The sequence below is a fragment of the Ptychodera flava genome, chromosome 17 (genome assembly GCF_041260155.1).
Source record: "Ptychodera flava strain L36383 chromosome 17, AS_Pfla_20210202, whole genome shotgun sequence".
Lineage (NCBI taxonomy): Eukaryota > Metazoa > Hemichordata > Enteropneusta > Ptychoderidae > Ptychodera > Ptychodera flava.
The window spans coordinates 22434996-22458021 of NC_091944.1; the positions used below are offsets into that span (position 1 = coordinate 22434996).

Here is a 23026-nt window from a genome sequence, read left to right on the forward strand (position 1 = left end):
TCCAGCGAAATTGCTTAACAGCTGTTCTATTTTGTAAGAGTATTCCGCCAAATTACCAACTCTTACGTAAAAATTCAAGAAACAACTACTTCTTGTTAGAAGCGAATAAATAGGCTATATGAGCTACTCGGTGCTGCTACAGTAATATCAATCAGCTTTGTCTGCTGTGTGTGCATGTGTTGTCATTGGTCACCATGGATACGTCAGAAAGGGAAGGCGTCTTACTGTGACCCGTGCTACCTTAAAAGGCAGTTTGGCCTCCGGAAGAAGTGTGTCACCTTGTCCTCCATCTGTCCCCACGATGTTTCTGTGCACACTGCGCCACCTGTGTGCAAGGTACGGCATGCAGTGGTGAGATTTTGAGATACGTGTTAAGAGGTAAGCTCATGGGCTTTCCATTTTCTATTTGACCGGTGAACGCGGCTTTGTACGTTTGTTTTTCTATGTGTGACAGCAGTAGATTATGTTAAATCGATACGCATGTACGTTGTCGTTCACTCGCGACATTATGAATGCGAGCACCACATAGTGAAATGCGACCCATTCAATCTATATAATCGGGACGAAGGCGACCTTCTTGCACGTTAGAATTGTTGGCCGTACTTTCGCGGTCGTTAAATGTCTGAGATTTGCACAGTTATCGTCTGTGAAGACAAGACGGTGTGCCACGTAACACGCTATTAAAACGGATATCTTTTCGAACAGGTGAGGTTTACAGAATCTGTGGGTGTTGTAACCATGGCGACCAACGTTTCAAATCAGCTGCTTCTGGGCAAGCTGGGGGTTGAGTTACCCCCGTTGAGGTCAAGGGTGGTTCGGATATTTACAAGTTCAACATTTACAGGTATGTGTATTTGATTATTTGTAATTTATCCTTTCTTATTCGGTACATACAGCCACAATACATTATGAGAAATGATCTTATATTGCCATCTTAGTTATCTAATTATCCCTTCGATAAATGAACTTGATGACCTGATTGCTATCTGGCAACTCTCTTCTGTGAATTTATGTCGCAACTCTGTAAGTCAGCGTTCCAACAATCTTGTTAGGGGAGGGAAAGGGGAGGGGACAAAAATAAATTGTTTACCCTTTGGCTTTATTTGCAATACGTACTGACGCTATTTATACAACACTGCGGCTTGAAAAATAATAAATCGTTCAACTACCCTGACGACGATTGCGAACACTGTAGCTCTGTATGCCCGTCCAGTATGCAATGTTCGATGTATATCGACCATACACATACATTTATTAATATTATGAAAAGATTTGTAACGAAATGAAGAAGTGATTTCAAGTCGTTGTCAAATGCTCCAAGATGAAGCAAGGGTAGACTCTTTCGCATCTTCATTGGTCTTCATATAGTATCTCCAACGTAGTGTATTTAGATGAGATGAAATTTCCATGGTACCTACGTGTATTCACACAAACATTTGCCGAGGTCATACTCTTTTACTAGCCTTGTTGTTATATTACTAATCGATACATCCAGCTTGCAAAGCCGATAGTAATAAATGTAAATACTTGCCGTAGAGAGGTGTATTCTGTTTTACGACAATTATCATAACCAATATGTGTCTGTCCACATAAGCTCGGTACAATATTTTTCACTCTTTTGTAATATTTAAGATTAAAATGAAATAAAATAATCATTATTTGACATTTTTTAACTGAGAAAGTTGTCTACATTCAATTATAGAAGTTGAACGAAAGCACCGTAAAACAGCACGACTTAGCATCACCTGCGTGCACGTCGGGCGTAAGCTTATTCGGCTGTTCGCCGCCGCGCCGTATCGACTCTCAAAAGATAACACCCGGTTTATTTCTTATCGCAAGAAATTACACACTGTCAGGTGCTCTTTCTCCTTCGCCTGGAAACGTACACTTACACAATGGTTAAGTTGCATGCAATAAATGTGAACTCATATACCATTCGCTGTACATGTGGATATCGCTGTGTGATCAGACTCTGCACCCTTCAACGTTACATCACCATTTGTCGTCTTGTTTACACATTCCGAACGGTAAAAGGTGAACGAGCTTTTAACATATTACATAATAATATCAAAGTTCGCACACTGGTCGCATTTCAAAGTGAACTACCTTTGTAACAACGCCATTTTATCATTCTGTGGAAGCAGGGTCTCTGCATCTGTCGTGAACGAGTGAATTTGATCATATCAGTACGGGCTGATCTGTCCCATCGTCTCAGTACAATATTTGTCCACCCTCCTTTCTTCTGGTCCATCCATCCACCTGTCTGTTTGTCTGTCTGTCTGCAGTCTGTCCGTCCGTTCATAACCAACCAAGTCTCTCTTTGTGTAAGAAATACACATCGAAGAAGATTACTCTTCTCGTTTCGTTAAAACACCACAAAAGTACATAATCATGTACAATCAATATTCTCATGTGTACACATAACCTTTGCATGGAATAAACGCGATGCAAAAATTACACTTCGGATCTGAATGATCGTACGTCTGAACCCCTCCCCCCTATGTCAAAGGTCATTTAACCAAAGTAGCATTCCATCTGTTCATGGAATGTACATGGTATTAGTAGTAAAGATGTTCATGCTGATGAATTTTCAAGTTTTCTCAAAAAGTTTGATATAATATGTATGCAAGAAACATGGTTGAATTGTAACAAAGAGTTTTTTCACATTGATGGTTACAGTGTATTTCGCTCAGAAAGAAGCTATAATCTTAAAAAACGAGGTCGACCTGCTGGAGGGTCAGCAATTATGTTTAAGTCATTTTTAAAAAAGGGAATCATTAAGTTGAAATCTAGTGTATCTGATTTTTTATGGTGTAAACTTGACAAACAGTTCTTTTCCTTGAAAGATGATTTGTACCTTTGCTGTGCCTATATCCCACCAGAAAATTCAGGTGTACATATTAAGATAGATTATTTTGATACATTGGAAAGAGAAATATCGAGATATGCTTTGTTAGGTGATATAATGATCTTGGGGGATTTAAACAGTAGAGTTGGTCTTCTCAAAGACTTCATTCAGAATGATGATACAGTATATACTCCAGTACCCAATTTTTATACATCTGATAACTTTAGAGTAAGATATTCCAAAGATTCATCCATTCCCATTGTAATAAATTTGGTAAACAGTTGATTGAGCTATGTCTAAATAACAATCTGATAATTGCCAATGGAAGAACTGTTGGTGATTTATCTGGAAAATTTACCTATCATCATCCAATGGGGTCTAGTGCTGTTGATTATTGTATCACCACTAAGACAAACTATAGAAATTTGCAATATTTTAAAGTACATGATATTAATGCTATGTCTGATCACTGTGCTATTAGTACTTCATTGTGTTGTAATTACAGAATAGTTAAAGATTCTCCGTCAAAAAAGCCTTTGTCAAAATATGTCTGGGAAAATGACAGTGCTGATAATTTTAATAATACAATGAATAATAAGAATTTTACTGATATTTTTAATCAGTTCTTGAGTTACAATGAAAACACTGTTGATACAAGTGCAGCAGCTACACAGTTGAATGACATTTTCATAAAGGGTGCCAGACAAAGTCTCAAAGTTAAATATGCTAAACCTGCAAAAAAGAAGAAAAAAAGTCAATGGTTTGATAAAAATTGTTATAATTTACGTAAGGAGCTAAGAATTGCTCTTAAGGCTTTTGAAAAAAATCAAAAAGACCCTGTTGCTAGATACAATTATTTCAGTTTAAGGAAAAAATATAGAAAGCAATTGAAACTTAGCAAAAAAATGTATGCAAAATCATTAATTGACAAACTAGAACTTACACACAAGAATAATTCAAATGAGTATTGGGATATTCTAAAAATCTCAGGAAGAAACCAGGTACCTCTATTGATGAGTCCATTCAGTGTAAAGATTGGGTCACTTATTTTAAGTCATTATATAGTGCAGAGGATAATGCCTTGTCAGCTGAAGTAGAAAAATTAGTATCTAAAGAATTAACAGACATGGAAAAAATAAGGAGATTGAATATATATCTTAATATCCCAATTAAACAATCAGAGTTAATAGTAGCTATTAAATGTCTGAAAAAAAGCACCAGGTGAGGATTCTATACTAAATGAAATGATTAAAGCTAGTGATGGTCTTTGCATTAGTAGCTTACTGAAGTTGTTTAATCACATTTTAGATACTGGTCATTTTCCAGAAATCTGGAAATCTACATTATTGGTTCCGCTTCACAAATCTGGGGATAAGTTTGACCCAAGTAATTACAGAGCGATAGCTCTTTCTAGTTGTCTATCAAAGTTGTTCACATCAATTTTGAATAAGCGTCTCATCAACTATCTTGAAGATAAAAATCTTTTCTCACCTTGCCAGTTTGGTTTTAGAAAGAACAGACGTACTTCTGATTGTGTGTTTCTATTAAAGACTGCAATCAATAAAACATTATACAAAAAAGGGACTAAAAATTCATCAAATCATCTTCATGTGGCATTTGTTGATTTCAAAAAGGCCTTTGATTCTGTTTGGAGAAAGGGTTTATTTTTAAAAATGCAGAGATTAGGAATAACGGGTAATTTCTATAATGTTGTTAAGTCCATGTATGATAATACTCAGTATAAAGTGAAAACGTCAAGCAAAATTTCGGATGGGTTTCTTTCTTCACGGGGGTGAAACAAGGTTGTAATCTTTCACCTACATTGTTCAACTTAACGATCTTCCAGATATATTTGATGACTTTTCTGACTTTCCTGTTGATATGGGTGATCTTAAATTAAATTGTATTTTATATGCTGACGATTTAGTTTTAATGTCAAAATCTGCAGAAGGTTTACAGAATTGTTTGAATAAGTTACATTCTTTTAGTAAAAGTTGGGGTCTTTCAGTAAACACTAAAAAACAAAAACAATGGTTTTCAATAAAGGCAACCGTTTAATAAAGAAGTCATTTTATTATGAGACAAATGTAATTGAAGCTGTAAATCAGTATACATATGTAGGTATAGTTTTTACACCAAATGGAAATTCAAGCAAAATCAGTTTACTCTTAAAATAAAGCAATGAAAGCTTTATTCAGTATCAAAAAGTCAATTTTAAGTGAAAAGATGTTGAGCCCAAAGCTTTGTTTGAAAATTTTTGATACGTTAATTGTCCCAATTTTATCTTATGCTTCAGAAATCTGGGCAACAGAAATTACAAGTACTGATAATTGCCTTGAAGGTGTGTGTATGTCTTATTACAGATTTATCTTGGGAGTGAGTAAACGTACTCCACTTGAAGGGATAAGAGCAGAATTAGGCAGATTTCCATTAAAGATCAATCTTTATATGTCTGTCATTAAATATTGGTGTAGGTTAAATAGTTTACCAGGAAATCATATTCTGAAACAGGCACTTCAAGAAAACATAGATATAAATTCCCCTTGGGCAAATTTTATTCTTTGTAATTTGGGAAGCTACAATCATATGAATGTCTTCAACTCCTCAAGAGTGACATCATATGCCCAGTTAAACAAGAAATTAAAAAGGAAGATATCAAGCGAGTATTTGAATTCTTGGAGAGAGAATATGTCAAACGATACAAGAAAAAATGGAGGTGGTAATAAATTGCGTACATATAGAACTTTCAAGACCGGATTTTATTTTGAAAAATACTTAAATAATTTGTCAAATTTTACTCTTCGCAGAGCTTTATCGAAATTTAGATTGAGTGATCATAGTTTAAATATTGAATTGGGTAGGAAAAGTAAGCCAAAATTGCCTTTGAAAGATAGACTTTGTCTCAGATGTGATAGCAACGAAATAGATGATGAGTTTCATTTATTATTCTCATGTAAAAAGTTTATCACTGAACGAGTTTTATTGTTACAGGAAAGTGGAATAGATTGCTCCACTTTTTCCGGTGTCACACAAAAGAAACGGCCCTTAAAAGGGTATGGAGTATAATTTTCTAGATCTTGCTATATTCTTGAAGAACACTGATTTGTGCTGACCCTCCAGTAGCCTTCCCACTGTTAAACAGTTTGCTTATTGTACAACTTGGATACTTTGTTGTCCTCTCGAAAGTGTTCAGTTTTGTACTTTGTCCAATTTTGGAATGTACCATACCACACTCTCTGCTAGTGTGAGTTGAGTATAATAAAGATTGATTGATTGATTGATTTAACCGATTTGAGAACTGTGACCTCATTTCCCATCGTCTTGGGTCTCTCAGTCACAACGAATAATGGAACAAATGACTCGTGTCGGAGTGCCGTGCGATCAAACCTAACCATTGCCTCGCAGTACAATACACCCATGATTTCATTTAGAACTATGCGTGGTTGGGTGCAGCACAATGGTACGCTGTACAAGTTTCACATACCGTCGTTTCTTGCCCCTCCGTTCCCACCAACGCAGATTAAAATTTCACTCGCAAACAAAACAACTTCTTATCTACACACTTTTTTTCTTCAGTGAAGCTAATATAATCGCCCCTTTCTTGAAAGGAATATTTTCATAGTTAGTCATTTCGAATTCAACGCGTACATTTTAAATAAAGTATCGCTTTTCACTTAGTAATCAACTTTTAAATACTATGGAGCTTATCGAACTCGTTGAGGACTTCACCAATCGATAAGGAGTTTCCATTGACACTTTCAAATTTAAGAGTTTCGTGATGTCGAAATTTACATTTTTTCCACCAGACTGTAACGATATCATGAAGGAACATGCCCCAAGAACAATTAAACCATCTGTCAACACCTCTATCTCCGACTGTGCCCCACCCTGGAAATTTTTACACGTAAAATATGTCTTGAAAAACGTGTATTTTCAATATTGATGTACAAAGGACCAATCTTTCTAATTGCTACGCTTTCTTATGATCGACTATCAAGCCGCATAGACAGATAAAGAATAATGTAAAGCATACTTATAACAACGGTTACAACCTTGAAAAACCCGACAAAGGAATATATATATATATTTATCATACATGCTATGCCTGTATTGCCATTCTTCTATTGTTCAGACGGTACGGATATGAGCCCATATTTTAACTAGTGAAAATACGAATTATATTTTCACTGTAACCGAACTACTTACAGCGACGCGGACGCGTGACCTTCGCTGTATGCATGACCTTCGTTGGTATATGTAGGCCTACATATAAAACAGCTGAGCGAATAAGACAAATGACAATCCGAAACGTCATCATGATTATGGTCAAAATTCTGTTGTTTGCAGTCACTTCATAGGCATTGCCCTTAGGCACAAGTACAGTTGTACCAAAAACATACAAACAAACGTATTGAAAATTTGTATAATTTGCCGGCACCTGTCAATTCACGGCCGGTCCCGTGGCGGTGCACGGTGCAGTGTTTTCATGTCGTCTACGCTGCTGAATATTTACACCATGGAAGTATCATTACACGTAAAGATATCGGTTGACAGAGCATCATGATAGAATCGCTTTAAGACAAGTTTCCTGTTGATGAGCTTAAAGTATCTGGGCGGTGAATTACATCGTTTACAGTCGTAAATGAGCCACGAAATACCAACCGCACTGAAAATACTCGCGACAGACAAAGTTGAAGGTGCACATGATATTTCCGATTTGTACCTGTCAGTTCACAGGTCATGATCGTGTCTGGTGGCACCGATGAGGTGCGGGTTTCAGATACAATGTGCCATTTAGGGAAAGTCAAACTTTCGCTTCGGTTGTTAAAGGAAGTTTAGGGGTGGACCATTTGATATCCTGGGGAGGGCTTGGAAGATTTGGGGAAAAAAAAAGATGCCAGGTGGAGTTGCTCGAAAAAAAAAATCTGGCTTTAAGTGGCTGATGGAAAAAAATTATGGACCATTGCGACTCGGAAAAAAAAATCTTGGCAATTGTTCGATGCACACTGCAGCATCAATAAAAATCAAGCAGTAGCTCTGGAGTTTTATAAAGCATAAACCATTTCAAGCTTGAGGAACAATAACTGAATATGAACAATTGTACAGTATACATGACCTGATGATTAGAGGAAGTATGCTGAAATTGAAATTGCTCACCAGTGTTTTCCAGAAATGTGTAAATCTGAATGTAAGGATTTTGTCAAAATACCACAAGAAGAGAGACAGCCTGCAAACATTTTACTATTATCGTTTGCGTATAGAAAACTCATAACAATGAAAAATGCGTAGAGACTCAATCGAATGTGTAATATTATTACGCATTGGATCGACTCTCTACACATTTTTTCATTGTTATGAGTGTTTCTATATACGCTTGTTTTATTCGTAAATGCGAACACTGTTATAGTGAATTATCTTACCAATGTTTTTCTTAACAAAAGCGAATGTGTTTTGATTAGAATTGAATGAGTTTGATGGTTTTGGGGAAACTACTATGTGGTAATGAAGAATGGGAAATGGGCAATGAAATGAGCAGACAGCAGGTGATTTAAGATTAAATGTTACATCTTCACTGCAAATAAAACCATAAGTGTGTCATAAATAATACAAACAAAACAAAATCATGTTTGTTTTTTTGTTGTACGTGAGCCACGTCTAAGACACACAACAAAAGTACTGTTTCAGTCAGTAAATGTCACCTCAGATGCCACCAGAGAAAACCATTTCCACTCCAAAATTTCATTTTTCGCCTTGCGAGAGGGGGGACACCCCCCTCTCGCGCTCTCCCCCCCTCGTTCGCTACGCTCACTCGCCACTCAGTCGCTTCGCTCCCTCGCAGTCCACCCGTCTACTTTCTTAAATTACCCGGCTACTTTCAATGTAAGGACAACACTGACAAGTAAATGCCATAAATGTACATGATTTTACAAATATGTTTTTGTAAAGTGAATCAAAAATGTACATGTATTTACATAACTTCATTTAGTTTCTTGAATATAGTCTGTGTGCGATAGAACAGCATCTTGTTACTGGGTGTGAAAAACCAAGCAAACAAACATTGCACCGAAATTTGGTAAAAAAAAAATTTATCTCGAAGAAGGAAAGTGAAAAAAAAAGTTGCCAGCATATGCCCTGTAGAAAAAAAATAATTCATGGTGAAGCACGTGGGAAAAAAAATAATGGCTCTCCACCAATCTTCCAAGCCCCCCCCCAGGATATCAAATGGTCCACCCCTTAGTTCTATTTAGGCAAGCCAGGAAGGAAAATATACGAGCAGACGACGGAAATACCTTTGAAATGTACTTTTATTCGTACAGCAACAAAATCACGAACGAGTTACGACACTACAGCTTACAGTGTACTCACTTCATGTTTTCACTAATCCGCTTACTGAGATGGTAAATCTATTTTTTACATCCATGATTCGGCATATTTGACGTCTGGGAACATGTATAATTCTTCGAGATAAACTGACTGGTACGGGTTTTATATCCACTCTATGTGCATTCATAGATGTCGCAGAGCTGCTTGCTCTGTGCTCTCAGCTGATCATACACGATAAGAGTTTGAGCGTGGCGCGAGTATTTTGACCCGATTTTGGCGGCTTCATAACTTTCACGCAGGGATGAGGTTATGTATTAAAAACAAAAAAACACACCCATTTTATGACTCCCGCCTATGTTTTACATCCACCGTCATTTTATACTAAAAATAAATCTTCATCAAAATTGTGAAAACCTGTGTCGACATCGTAATATTTAAATTGTTTGCTGTAAAAGTGCTCCATAAATCCTCCTTTGCAGTGGAATGGCCCAATAGCGGAATAATATCAAGAAGTGATACGGTTGTCATCACTCCTTAGCAACCAACTTTTTATAAGTACAGCCTGGAGGAAGCAAGGTCGATTTCAAGTTGATTTCGTTGCTAATTTCGGAGCGTCTGTAGGAAAACAGTCATAACCAAAGCATGCATGTATGATAAAGGGGTTATTACACGAAGTTAGGGCGATACCACGTCGTATTCTCGTGATGTGTCCGTATTTTGACTCATTGCTGCGCAACTCGTCAAAATACGGACACATCACTCGAATACGACGCGGTATCGCCCAAACTTCGTGTAATAACCCCTAAATATTTTTTTTTTATATATATATATATATATATATATATATATATATATGTGTGTGTGTGTGTGTGTGTGTGTGTGTGTGTGTGTGTGTGTGTGTGTGTGTGTGTGTGTGTGTGTGTCCATGTGTGTGACATCGTAGCCATGGAGACCAAACATGCCCATGAGCTTCTACGTATCCCAATACCTTGTGGTGCGTGACAATGAAAGGAGTGTCTTAAACAAGTGAGAGCCAATGCTATTCTGATGTTAATTTCTACTTCACTTCAATTAAGGGCAATGTCCTTAGGAAACCCCGTCTACAGCGTATCGTTTCCACGTCCCTTTGGCAACTGATACACATATCGGCTATCGACGTTTGCAAATACTCAGTGTCACCTAATGGTGCAGATTTGAACGGCCAATCAACGGTGAGATAGGGGTAGGGAATTGATTTGATTGGTCAACAGCGTAGGGTCGAGCGCATTGAAATAGATGTATTAAAACAAAATATGATTAGGTATACTCAAAATTAGCATTAACTAACTGTTTTATATCTCCATGAACAATTACTATAAACTATGTTCTTCAACGCTATTGTATATGTGCTGTTCATTAACATGGTAGCGTGGAGCCAGATGACCCAGCACATTTGCCGATGGACAATTTTAGTGCACATCTGTCAGTGTCAGAAAATCTGAACCTGTGCTCTCGCTGTCGCTCGTAACTTTCGTAAATTACGAACAAAAATGAAAATTTACGAAAAAAAATGAATGCCCGATCGGCCATTTACGAACGATTTTGTTATTTTTGAAGCCTGATTTTCGGTCAAGATTGTGAATTCCGGGAAATACTGTCATATCTCGTCTTTCAAAACCTACGCTGCCCCTATCATCAGCGCATCGACACATGGTGATAGCTGGCTTTGGACTTTGACCTGTAATAACATGAGCATGCGCGAAAAGGTTTCAAGATCCCCGGGTCTTGTAATCTCATAGTGGTGTGTCATGCATTACCACCCCATTACGGTAGTTTCGAGACACCCAAACACTCACATGCTGTCAACTTTCCGAGTGGACTGTTGAAGCGGATCGAGGGAAGCGGGCAGTTACAAATACTTTGGATTGATAGTATCCAGTTGGGAAAGAAAGTTGGGCATAAAAACGGCAACTGATATGAAAAAAATACGAAACAATGAAACCGCCGAGCTAGAAGAGATCAAGAACAGTCAGCCTGAAAGACAGTCGAACTACAGCAGAACTGCAGTCCGGGCCGCTTGGTTGAACATGTACTGCACAGTGTTTTTCTGTGCATGGAGGTGGAAGCGAGCCGGAAATCTTAGATGTCATAGATTTGTCATTTGACGATCTGCAAATTGAATTTTTCAGTCAGCTTGCCAATTTTAATAGGTTTCCTTCAAAATATTTTACAAGAAACTGTCTCAGCAAATGTTATGAATACTGATAGTTTTCTATGATCCAGAGAAAATGCTGTGCACAGTCCCATGACCAAAAAGTTTATCCAGACAAAAAAATAAATGACGATCATCTGCAGCGTTTTAAAAGTATAACTGTCTCTAAGAAAACATTAGCAGGATCACCAGTCTCAGTTTGCGTACTTAAATTTGATTGAGATGAGACAAAATTTGTGCGAAACCACAGACTGCCAAATGTTCTGATCAGTGATTGTTTAAAAAGAATTTTAGAGATGAACATGGCATAATGACTGCAGCTATAGAGGCACCACCTAGTACCTATGAGATGACATGCATACTTTGAAAGTAACAGAGCTTTCCAAATATGAAAAACAAGGGACATATTTTCTAGCATCTAAAACTTGTGCAAACACTGATAATATTTGATAATATTAATGACCGCTTCATAAATTAATCATCAACCACTGACTACACACACAAAGGGAGTTATGATTTGTGTCACAATATACTTGAACATGTTATGTTGTGTAATAAAGATAGAGTAATTGAATAACATTCATTGGCCGTTGACCAAAATTACACACTTTATTGAGACAAGGAAGAAATTTCAATGTTACAAGCATTCATGACCCATGATGTACTGTGTTATTCAATAAATCTTTTGAAAATGCATATCAAAATATGAGTTTTCATTGTCAAAAAAACTAAAAAGGGATTTTTCATTTTCTTTTGTCTTTAATGAAATCATTCATCATTTCTATCCCCTTAAAATCATCTATTGAGTACCAGAAGTGCTTGTTGAAAGTTGGTGGGTTCAGAATAACATAATTTGTGCTTACTAATATTTTTTGAACCCAATTCGTAAATTTACTAACAATTTCGAAAGGCCAGGGAGAGCACAGTGAACCAAAAACTATGTTGTATTCTGTCAAACAGAATAGCAACTTCAACTTTCGTATTATTGTTTCTTTCTGAGGACCTCAACATTTCCACTTTTTCTAATATATACCAGCCATAAAACACACTATATCATTTGCATCTCATTTCCATGTCGCATGTACAGATATCACAGTGTCGTGTCTCCTACTAGACATTTCCACAAAACGCTGACTCGTCATTAAAGACGGACACTTTAGAGACAGTGTGTTGACACAATGTGTTACTCCATTCTTTGATCCTTAAAGCTTTATCAACTATACCTTTTGACGTCTTTTATTCTGTATTTTGTCTGTATTTTGAACGAGAGCGAGGTTATGGGTTGATGCGATTTATTAATCCATTTACATGCCATGTAAGGTTGAACAAAACGTCTTTGAATTTATTTGTTGAATGGCAGGGAGTATTGTTTATTCAACTTAAATTTTTGATTGATAAAGATTTTTTCATGTTCTCATGAAATTTACAGATACCTCGGTAGAACGCAATGCATTGATGAAAGACATCTATCCTAAATTGAAAGATTACTGCAAATCCAAATATGGATTGGAATTCCAAGTGGTGGACATGAGATGGGGAGTACGCGATGAAGCCACGGACGATCACATGACCTCCGAACTCTGCATGAATGAAATTGCAGCGTGTCAGAAGCTCTCGACGGGTCCAAATTTTGTGGTGAGTCTTGAGATTGTTTGGAAGCCCCGATAACAAGATACAATATTGTATTATCTCTGCCAGAAACAACAGAACCTATAACGGTAATTCGAAAGGTTGTATTGGAAATCGATCTAAGCAGCAATGTATACCCATCACTTTAGCTTCCGTATGGTGGTATTCACAAAGTCAATTAATATGGATACATATATTTGGACAATTTTATTTGCAAAAAATTCTCCAGCGAAGGTTTACATGGGGCTTGACAGAATTATCAAACTGTCGTAACTTAAGAAAGAAGCTAGAACTGATGACGAATGATGATGTTGAACTTGAACTTGTTTATTGAATACGGAACCATGGCCAAGCTTCACGGCCCAGCCACTGATACATCAGTCTGTGAGTCTACCCTTGCCTGAGTCGGTCCAGAAAGCTTTAAGAGATGGTCTTACTTTTACTGTTGGTGTATATCAAATATACACGTCAGTATTTCAATATTGTATGTGTAACGCTTCACCGAAACTGGATATAATTTTATATAGAAGATTTTTCACTGTTTCTTTGTCAGCGGGACAACTCGCAATGGTCAGATATCGCGAATCCAACCGCCGCGCTTTTTTATGCTTTTTTTGGTTGCCATTTGTAAGTCCGGGCGATTTTCAGGCAGTTAATTAGGGATAACTGCTTCTGTTTATCCTCTCAACGTATCAATCTGTCAAATTCAATATGCGTGATTGAGAAAAACTCTGACTGAAAACCCTGTATCTTTGCAGACGTTTCTCTGTCAAAAGTACGGCTACCGGCCCTTCCCGCCGAAGATCCCCGCGCAAGAGTTTGAAGCGATGAGGGCCGTTCTGAGTGATGAAGGCAAATCGGTGGAGACGCTGGACGAGTGGTTCCAGAGGGACGACAACTCCGTGCCGCCGATGTACATACTGCAGCCGATCAGTTCTAAGTTGACCCACTTCAACGACAACGCCAACCCTGACAAGATGTCGTCGGACAGGAATAAGTGGTGGGGCGTTTTTGAAACCATACAACAGCAACTGAGAGATGCGTCGACCGTATGCAAGAAGAAGGGAAAGTTCAACGATAAGCAAGCGTCTAAGTACCAAATATCAGGTATGCTGACTGTTGTGAGAGTGGTGATTAAAATAGTCCAGGACCTCTCCTCCGTTATGGTATACGCTACTTCGGCCGAGGGCGTAGCGTATATAGACTACAATTACAACAGTATCCGCTTTGGAAACAGAATGCTCCTGACATTGTCATAAATGAATAGTGTGTTACAATGCAACATTTTCTGATGTTAAATCCAAAATTACCTCGAACAACTTCTGTAGTTAAAGTCGATTAGTGTGATTTCATTTTCAAGATCAGTTTGATTTCACTTTCAAGATACTTTACTTTGGCACTTGGCATAGGAAAATCTGTCCATATATAGCTTGTGGAGTTGTACGTGTATATCATTTTAATACGCGCGCGTATTTTATCTCTTGCAGTGACTCAAGACGAGGTGGAACATGGCATCCTCAGCGCTGGTGGCGACAGACAAGATCGCTGTGTGTGCTTCGTCAGGAAATTCGCCGACATGCAACAGCAAGCGACCGAAAAAGACGCCAAAAACTTCATCGACGTCGACTGGGAAACGAACAAAGTCGATGAGGACGCCCAAGCGTTGTTGAACGACCTTCGGGACTCCAAAGTACCCGGTTGTCTGAAGCCCCCTAACTTAATCGTGTCGACGTTGGATAAATGGTCTAAAGAGGGTATTGACGTTAATATCCCCCAGCACAAGCAGTACCTAGACAACTTTTTGAAGACGTTTGAAAGTACTATCATCAGCATGATTGACAGGGCCGTCGAGAAAGATAAAAATCACGTGAGTAACCATCCCATGTACGAGGAGATTCTCCAGCATTTGACTTTCTGCAAGGTGAAGTGCCAATCATTTCACGGGAGAGAGAATCTTCTCTCAAAAATTCGCACATATGTAGGGGAGCGATTGAAAGGCAATCCAGCTACTGCATCCCCTCTGGTGATCCACGGCGAGTCTGGAAGTGGCAAAACATCGGTTATGGCCAAGGCTGCTTTCCAGTCGGCATCCGAGTGGTTCGGTCGAAACAACGCGGCCGTTGTGTTGAGATTCCTCGGCACCACTCCTGCTAGCACCGGTATACGGCAGTTGTTAAGATCAGTTTGCCAACAGGTGCTGACCATATATGGCTATGGTAACCAACAGCTCCCCGATGACTACTTCAAAGTTATCCGATGGTTTACACAGATGTTCAGGTACGCTACCAAGGACAGGCCACTGATAATATTCCTGGATTCACTCGATCAACTGTCCGCCAGTGAGGGCGCTCACAGGGTGGCTTGGCTCCCGAGGTTCCTGCCTCCTTATGCAGCTTTGGTGGTATCGACGCTACCGAAAGAGCACAAAATTCTGGAAACGATGCAATCGATGCTATCACCTCAGACTACCGGTTACGTAGCAGTGACTCAACTATCCGTTGACGATAGTGTGAAGATCATGGATTCCTGGTTGCACTCCGAGAAGCGAACAACAAATGCTGAACAGAAAGCGATTATATCCAACAGCATTAAACAGTGCAGTCTGCCCTTGTTCCTGAAGCTGCTGTTTGACCAGGCCTCGCGTTGGCAGTCGTACATGCCAGCAAGCACAATCAAAATCGAACCATCGGTGAAAGGGATGATATCTCTGATTTTTGATCGACTTGAAGACTATCACGGTAAGACGCTGGTGTCAAGGGCGTTGGCTTATATGACGATTTCTCAGAACGGGATAGCAGAGGCTGAACTTGAAGATTTGCTGTCCTTGGACGACGAAGTTCTCCAGGACGTCTACGCCTACTGGTTGCCGCCAACTCGCAGAATACCACCGCTTCTGTGGACCAGAATTCGCGCGGAGATCAACGATTACCTGGTGGAGAGGGAAGCCGAGGGCTCCCGCGTCATCTACTGGTACCACCGTCAATTCATCGAAGCGTCCCGAGAGCGGTACCTGCAAGACCCGCAGACCGTCAGGAAATTGCATCAGCTGTGCGCCGAGTATTTCATCGGCGTCTGGAGCGGAGGGAAGAAGAAGCCGTTCACATTTACGAAGGAGCAGGTGAAGAAGTTCGGTAAGGGTGAGAAGGGCGAAGAAGACAGAAAAGTGGCTCCCCAACCCCTGGTGTTCGGAAGTGGCGACAGTCGCTACAACATCAGAAAGTTAGAACAGCTTCCTTTCCATCTGATACACGCTGATAATATCGACCATCTTAAGCAGCACGTCCTCTGTAATTTCCAGTTTCTCCTCACAAAGTTGCGAGGTATGAACTTGGCGGAGGTCTTGCAAGATTTCACCATGGCCCAAACGAAGTATGAAGAGGACGAAGAGCTGCGGCTGGTCGGCGACACCATTCGTGTGGGCGCTTCTGCACTCAGGGAGAATCCGGACAATCTGGTGGTCGAGGTGATCGGCAGACTGAAAGATTCGTCCCTGCCGAACATCAAACAGCTTGTCAAAGATGCTGACAGTGCCAGCTCGACGGTGTCGGGCGTTCCGCTGATCCCGTACAACCAGTGCTTTCCGGCACCCGGCGGGTTGCTGCGCACCCAGCTGATGGGGCACTCGGAAGCCATACTGTCTTTGGCGACTACTTCGGACGGGCGGTTCGTGGTGAGTGGCTCCAGGGACTTGACGGCTATCATTTGGGAGTTGGAAAGCAGCACGCTCTTGCACACGCTGAAAGGAAAGCACCAATCACCGATCAGCTCTATCGCCATAACACCGGACAATCTACTAGCAATAACTTACTGCTACAAAGCTGGTAAGTTCCCTAAAACTTTGTTTGATAAGATACTTAGACGACACATTGTTTACCAGCGTTTAAAATGTGGTATATCATAACAAAATAACACGTTCTCTCCACTCTTGTCTATGTATGTATCATAGCTAGTTGTACGGAGATGATTTTCAACTCTCTGCTTGTAGTGAAATTTTTCCCGCTTTTCAGAGAAACGATGAAAACCATTTAGTATAATAATATCGATATCGATTTTTTGTAAGAGAATATTAGAGATATTCTTGAACTCTGCTCATTTTTGTACATGTTAAGTGTGGCACGTGGGACCGAGTAACTCCCGTTTTCCCTAATTCCACTCTGTTGCAAGGAAGTACGGGTAAACGCCTTGAAACTGAAAGACTTGAACTTTTGCTCAATCTTTCCTCACGGAAACGCTAAATTAGTCTCTTTTGGCACCAAGACTAAAAATTAGGGATGCCCTCGCAAAATTTTTGTTCCAGAAAGACAAATTTGCTAACATTAACCGACACTTAAAATCCAAAATGGCCGCCATTTCTGTGTTGACAGTAGGCGGGAAATCATATTTTCGATTTTTACAAAAACAAGACTGTTCATTTGTTCCACGAGCTTCAAAACGTGCAGTGGGGCGGAAAAGTATCGTTATTTTGTCTTCAGTCCGAATATCTTTCTGTCTCGGCCGTGATTCGAGCATGCGCAAGATCGTGTGAATCAAACGCAATCGTTTGCCTACCACGAAGTTGATAGTATCACTTAATTTTACAAATCTCGCTCTTTTCTAGTCAGGGCAAGAAAACAAGCGGGGCTTTCGGAGTCAACGCACTTCCCCTACTGTTTAATGAGCGTAAATGTCGGACATGTTTTTCATCCAATCCTTCATCCAAAAGGCGAACGCCATTTACATCAACAGTGAGCAGGACAACTTCGTCAGTTTAGGTGAAATTTGTCACTAGACTGGTCCAGACCGCTGTAGCAAAACTCAGCATTGTCGGTAAAACAATTATTTGTAAACAGAAACTTTGGCACATGCGCACATGACGACAGTCGTCCTTTAAATTTATCAATTATGTTGTACTGTTTATTGTCTTTGACGTTGCTAACTCCGTTACATCTTACAGAAGAAGATGATGACCAGAGTGACGAGATTCACGTGTGGAATATCGAGACTGGAGAACACTTTTTGCAGCTTCAAGGCCACGCAGGACACGGGAAAGTTCCCATCAGATTCACACCTGACTCCAAGTTTGCCGTCTGCGAAATGTATTCCGAGCGAGTTGAGCGTACGTTGTACGTGCGGGAGTTCTTCTTCAAAGTCTGGAGCCTGGAAAATGGCCGCGAAATATGCTCAGTCCAAGCCCACCAAGGTGAGTAAACAAACAAACAAACAAACAAATGCACTCATGGATGGATGGATGAATGAATGAATGAATGAATGAATGTATGTTCCTACCGACTGAACCAATTCTTCGAAGATGTTCGAGAAGAAACTACACACTGGTCTCATAGCCATCTTATAATATGGCATACGATTTTCACTCACATCACGGAGTACGTTATTTTAGGTATAATGATTGAATTTCAACCTTTCTTGTTTGATTACCAGATTTCATTACCGACATCGTCATCGCCAGGGCCCAGGACGGGCGTCCGCTTATCGTTACCTCCGGTTACAATGAAGACCCGTGCATCAAAATATGGGATCTCTACACGGGCAAAATGCTAACCGAAGTCCGTGATCGTCGCAGCCTTAATCAGAACGCGTGCAGCAAAATGGCAGTGACGGCCAACGGTCGTTACGTGGCGATGAATTTAAAGCAGCGCGGTATCCTGGACGTCTACACCGGCGAGTTTGAGGATCTTGACGAGGAGGACGCCGGTGATGCAGACTATGTCAAGTTCTCCGACGACGAAAAAGAAGTCTTGTACAAAGACACGGGCACTATAGAATCCGTGACCGTCTACAACATTGAGGAGACGAAGATCTGTCGGTCGATGTGGTTTAGCGAGTCTGTGTCAGGAGGCCGTGAGGACACGTTCGTCACCGATGACTATCAGATAATAGTGTCGATGGGGGAACAGAGTTTATGGGCCGGTGTGTGGAAACCACCCAAGGTGAAAATAGCCGGAGGTAACGACTCGTGCATATTGCTACGCAAACTCCCGCACGACCAACACATCAATGCCTTGAGCGTCGTCCGCGTGGAACCATCCATTTTGGCCATCACCGCATCTGAGGACAGAACCATCAAGGTGTGGAACGTGGACAGTGTAAGATCAAAAAGCAAAAGCGAAAAGTCGGACAATAAGGTTAGCAAGAGCGCAGACAGTGACGACGACGACGACGATGACGATGATGATAAAGATGATGATGACGACGACGACGACGAAAAGGAAAATTACGCACAGCGATACCCTTACCTCCGTCGGATCGTCCATCGCTGGGAGATCCTCGACCAAGAGAAACGAGTTGCTCTTATCGATAACAAGGGTAAGAAAATATCCCTCTACGACGTCGAAAAGGCAAAAGACATAGCTATACAAGAATGGCCATGTAACCATGGTCATGCTCTCGGTGGACTGGCAAGCACACCCGATGGCCAGCGTCTCTATGCCCTCGGTGGTTACGATTTAGCAGAATACAACATAAACACACTGGAGCCTGTAGTCAATAAAAAGCAAAAAGAGTTAGACGCATTCTGCAGTGGTCTCCTGATAGCGAACGACGCGACCACATCCCTTTTGCTGGGAGGTGACAGGTACGTGGACGATATCTACTTCTACGACATCAACAAGAAGTGGTATCTCAAGGAATACGACCCTCCCTCTAGGGTAAATGGTCTCTTCTTTCTGAGCGGGGACAGGCTTCTGATGCCGTGCTCAACAACATCGTGATGCTGAAACTGAAGCCCGAAGTCACGACCATCCATGACAAAGATTTCAGCGGCAACTATATCGCAGTCTCTGCAATGACGCGAGACGAGCGAACCCTGTTGACTGGATGGGAAAACGGCATGATGAAACTGTACGACATCAGCTCTGGAAACTTCACGAGGGAGTTCAAAGTTCACGAAAGCTCCAATGAACGTTATGGTGATGAAGATGCGGTGACACAGATAGAACTTTCATCAAGAGAACAGTTCTTTGTGACAGCGTCATCAGACAGGACGGCGAAGCTCTGGGACATGGCATCGCTTCGACAGGTACATGTGTTCAAGGGTCACAATAATACGGTCCACACGGCAAAAATCACCGGCGACGATCGCTACTTGCTGACCGCCGCTTTTTCAGAAATCAGCGTGAGAGTTTGGAGTACTGGCAGCGGACAACAACTTGCTAACGTGATAGGGTACTCACCTATCGATGCTGTATGCATTCTCCCCAAGACCAAGCGGGTTATAATCACAACCGTTGACGGTCGATTCATGTTCTTCAAAGCGACCTCGAGTGCAGACCCATCGAGAACGAAACACCAGTCGCCAAATCAAGCAGCGCACCTTCCAGGCCAGCAACCTGTTCAGCCCATTCAGCAGGCAACTCAACCACCCGCACCGCCTGGCCAACAGCCTATGAGACCGCCTCAACCCAACCCCATGCACCATCCCCAACAACATTATCAACAACCCATGATGCACCAACCCCCTCCTCAGCAAACGTATGCGCCACCCCAAATTTACCAACAACAACAAGCACCGTACGCCCCCAATCCAACCCAACCAGGCAACCGACCACAACAGTCACAACCTGCAACCAAGTCCAAGTCATGTGACATTCTGTAGACTTTTCTGAACTCCGCTCTTACGATATAACATACAAATATCTTATGATATTACACACACACACACACACATATATATATATATATATATATATATATATATATATATATATATATATATATATATATATATATATATACATACTAAGTGCATGACTTGTGACTCATCTGTGGATTATCTTCAGATTAACTCGAACATCTGCGTGAGAGCGACGTCAGACACCAATATTTATATTTATACCCATTCGTCAAGATAATTTCAATCCATACAGTTACTTAAAGGTCAAAACAAGAAAGCGCGAGCGATCGATCGAATTTTCGATTTCATGATCATAGCTTTTTGAGTTATGGAAAACCCTGCAAAAAGTACACATATTACGAGCAGCATATCAGTAGAAATTTTATTATTGTAGTTTCAATAAAAAAATTAATCTTTAGGAAGAATAGAATTCTGGAGGGTGACAAGAAAAGTGACCGCGGTAAACCAATGAGCACCGATAGTAGTCCGTGTGGCGTTTACCAGGAGGATCAAGTACAACAAGTGTTTCAACTTTTGCATTTATTTGGTGGGGGGGGGGGCGCCAGGCTGAGTGGAAGATACGACTTTAATATTATTTTTACTATTATGTTGTATTCCTAATCGCGTAAGTGATAGTCCTGCAGCTGCTTCAATATACTGTCAACTTAGAGAATGAATTAGTTCTATACAGTCTTTGCAAAATTGAACGATTCTTTTCAAAACACCGAGATCATGCATGTTCTTGTTGATGAACAGAATGAGTTTCAACGCGATGACAATATGAGGATCATAATATTTTGAAGTTCACTTCAATATGTGTCCAATATGTGTGGGTAGACTGACACTCCCGCATAATCTGTTCATAGATGGTATTTGAAATGTATTTTTATTCACTGTATGTATATATTGTTCACTTTTGCATGTCTTAAACTTAGAAAAATGAAATATATACTTATAAATTACAGTCTGGGGTGTACTGGATATTAGCATAGAGATAATTTACTACTTTGAAGTTTTCATCGATGATGAAGAACTCTGAAGTTAAGGTAATATGTGTCTTGAAACAGAAAGTTTTACATTTTTGCAATAACTTTTTCCCCAGGAAACTGTAAACCGTTCTCTTTCATAATCAAGAATAAAAGTGCAAAGTTTAAGATTAGAGAAACAGATTACCTGAGATTTACCGAGATTTGAAATCCAAAATGGAAGCCGATCCAAACTGTATGTTGAAAAGTAGAATTTCGATTTTTACAAAAGCAAGACAGTGAAAAAACTTCAATATGTCCACAGACTTCAGAATAAGTCCGCACTGAGAAACAACAGATCCGGAAAGTATCGTAAAAATTGATTGTTCCAAAAACTGCCCCAGAGGGCTGAAGTCTTCCCAAGAAAACAAGATTGTTGACAATATTTGCTGCACACTGAACGCAGACAACATTGTTTCACCGACGTGGGTTGTGTTAAAACATGCTTACAACTGGTATTTTAAATTGCGACTCGTCATCTATAACCAGACTAAGACGGGAGTAATTTCAGATCATAAGTTCATTCAAATTTCGTACTTTGGAACAAATCACTGATCTGATCACATCGACAAGTTTAGATTCTTACGGGTTGCCCGCGACAAGGATAGGTAAAACGGGTCTCAAATAGATTATGGCATGACATGACTGATTGCCGGCTAGAGACACCGGCTCTCTTGACATTATCTGGATAAGCTATGCGATGTAAGGCACAGTAAATGCGTATTAGCTCTACAGACCAGCTCAGTGATACGAAAAAAACAAACAAACCGTATCACCGAACTAGCGTACAGTGCCAATACACACTCAAGGCTTGGTCTCGCTTCGGACCCTGAGCTTATCTGGCCAATGTTTCGAGAGCCCGTGGGCAGAGAACGGCCCGGGGGTGGGGTCGCTGAGGGTGTACGCCCATCCGTCGATGATTCCATTCTTATTGAAAGTACTCGGTAAAGTAGCGTCAATTTAATCTGAGTCTAAATAAATGGAACGCACTGTCAAAGGTGCTTTATATTTTTAATCGGGCGTCAGCTAATCGAGTGGAACAGCTATTCCTAGAAGTACACTGGTTATAATATTACTCTGGCTGATTACAGGGCAGAACTTTTCCCATTGGATGGAGACATGGACCCAGAGAAATCTCTTATCAAGATCTAACTTTGAATAGCCTTAGGAACTGGTTGAGTTGAGGTTAATTTGACAGATGAATGTCATCACAAAAAAAAATGTCGTGCTTTGATATTTCCATGCCCGATGGAAAAAAACAGTCTTCCAGAAAATGAGTGATTGGAAATATGAAGCAGAAATTGAAATTCGGCACACGCATCTCTATGAAACAGAAACAAAATAGAATGCTGACGCGACAGTCTGTAATTTATTTATTAATTTTTATTTATTTATGTAAT

The 23026-nt window shown here is 40.3% G+C and overlaps 2 protein-coding genes across 2 annotated transcripts; both read left to right on the forward strand.

Moving 5' to 3' along the window:
- Positions 1-205: 205 nt before the first annotated feature.
- Positions 206-21563, forward strand: LOC139115798 (NACHT and WD repeat domain-containing protein 2-like). Its single transcript, XM_070678162.1, has 7 exons — positions 206-378; positions 706-844; positions 12793-12998; positions 13751-14099; positions 14480-16813; positions 17926-18171; positions 18411-21563. Exons 2-7 carry the CDS (start codon positions 739-741, stop codon positions 19697-19699), a joined length of 4530 nt encoding a protein of 1509 aa, XP_070534263.1. The 5' UTR covers positions 206-378; positions 706-738; the 3' UTR covers positions 19700-21563.
- LOC139116339 (uncharacterized) lies at positions 19699-20583 on the forward strand. Its single transcript, XM_070678973.1, has one exon. The coding sequence runs from the start codon at positions 19699-19701 to the stop codon at positions 20581-20583; it is 885 nt and encodes a 294-aa protein (XP_070535074.1).
- Positions 21564-23026: the final 1463 nt, after the last annotated feature.

Bases quoted from the DNA above. Each gene is read 5' to 3' on its own strand.
- LOC139115798 (XM_070678162.1), top strand. From the start codon at position 739: ATGGCGACCAACGTTTCAAATCAGCTGCTTCTGGGCAAGCTGGGGGTT. The intron at 16,814-17,925 runs GTAAGTTCCCTA...TACATCTTACAG, and splicing joins AACTTACTGCTACAAAGCTG to AAGAAGATGATGACCAGAGT. The intron at 18,172-18,410 runs GTGAGTAAACAA...TTTGATTACCAG, and splicing joins CTCAGTCCAAGCCCACCAAG to ATTTCATTACCGACATCGTC.
- LOC139116339 (XM_070678973.1), top strand. From the start codon at position 19,699: ATGCTGAAACTGAAGCCCGAAGTCACGACCATCCATGACAAAGATTTC.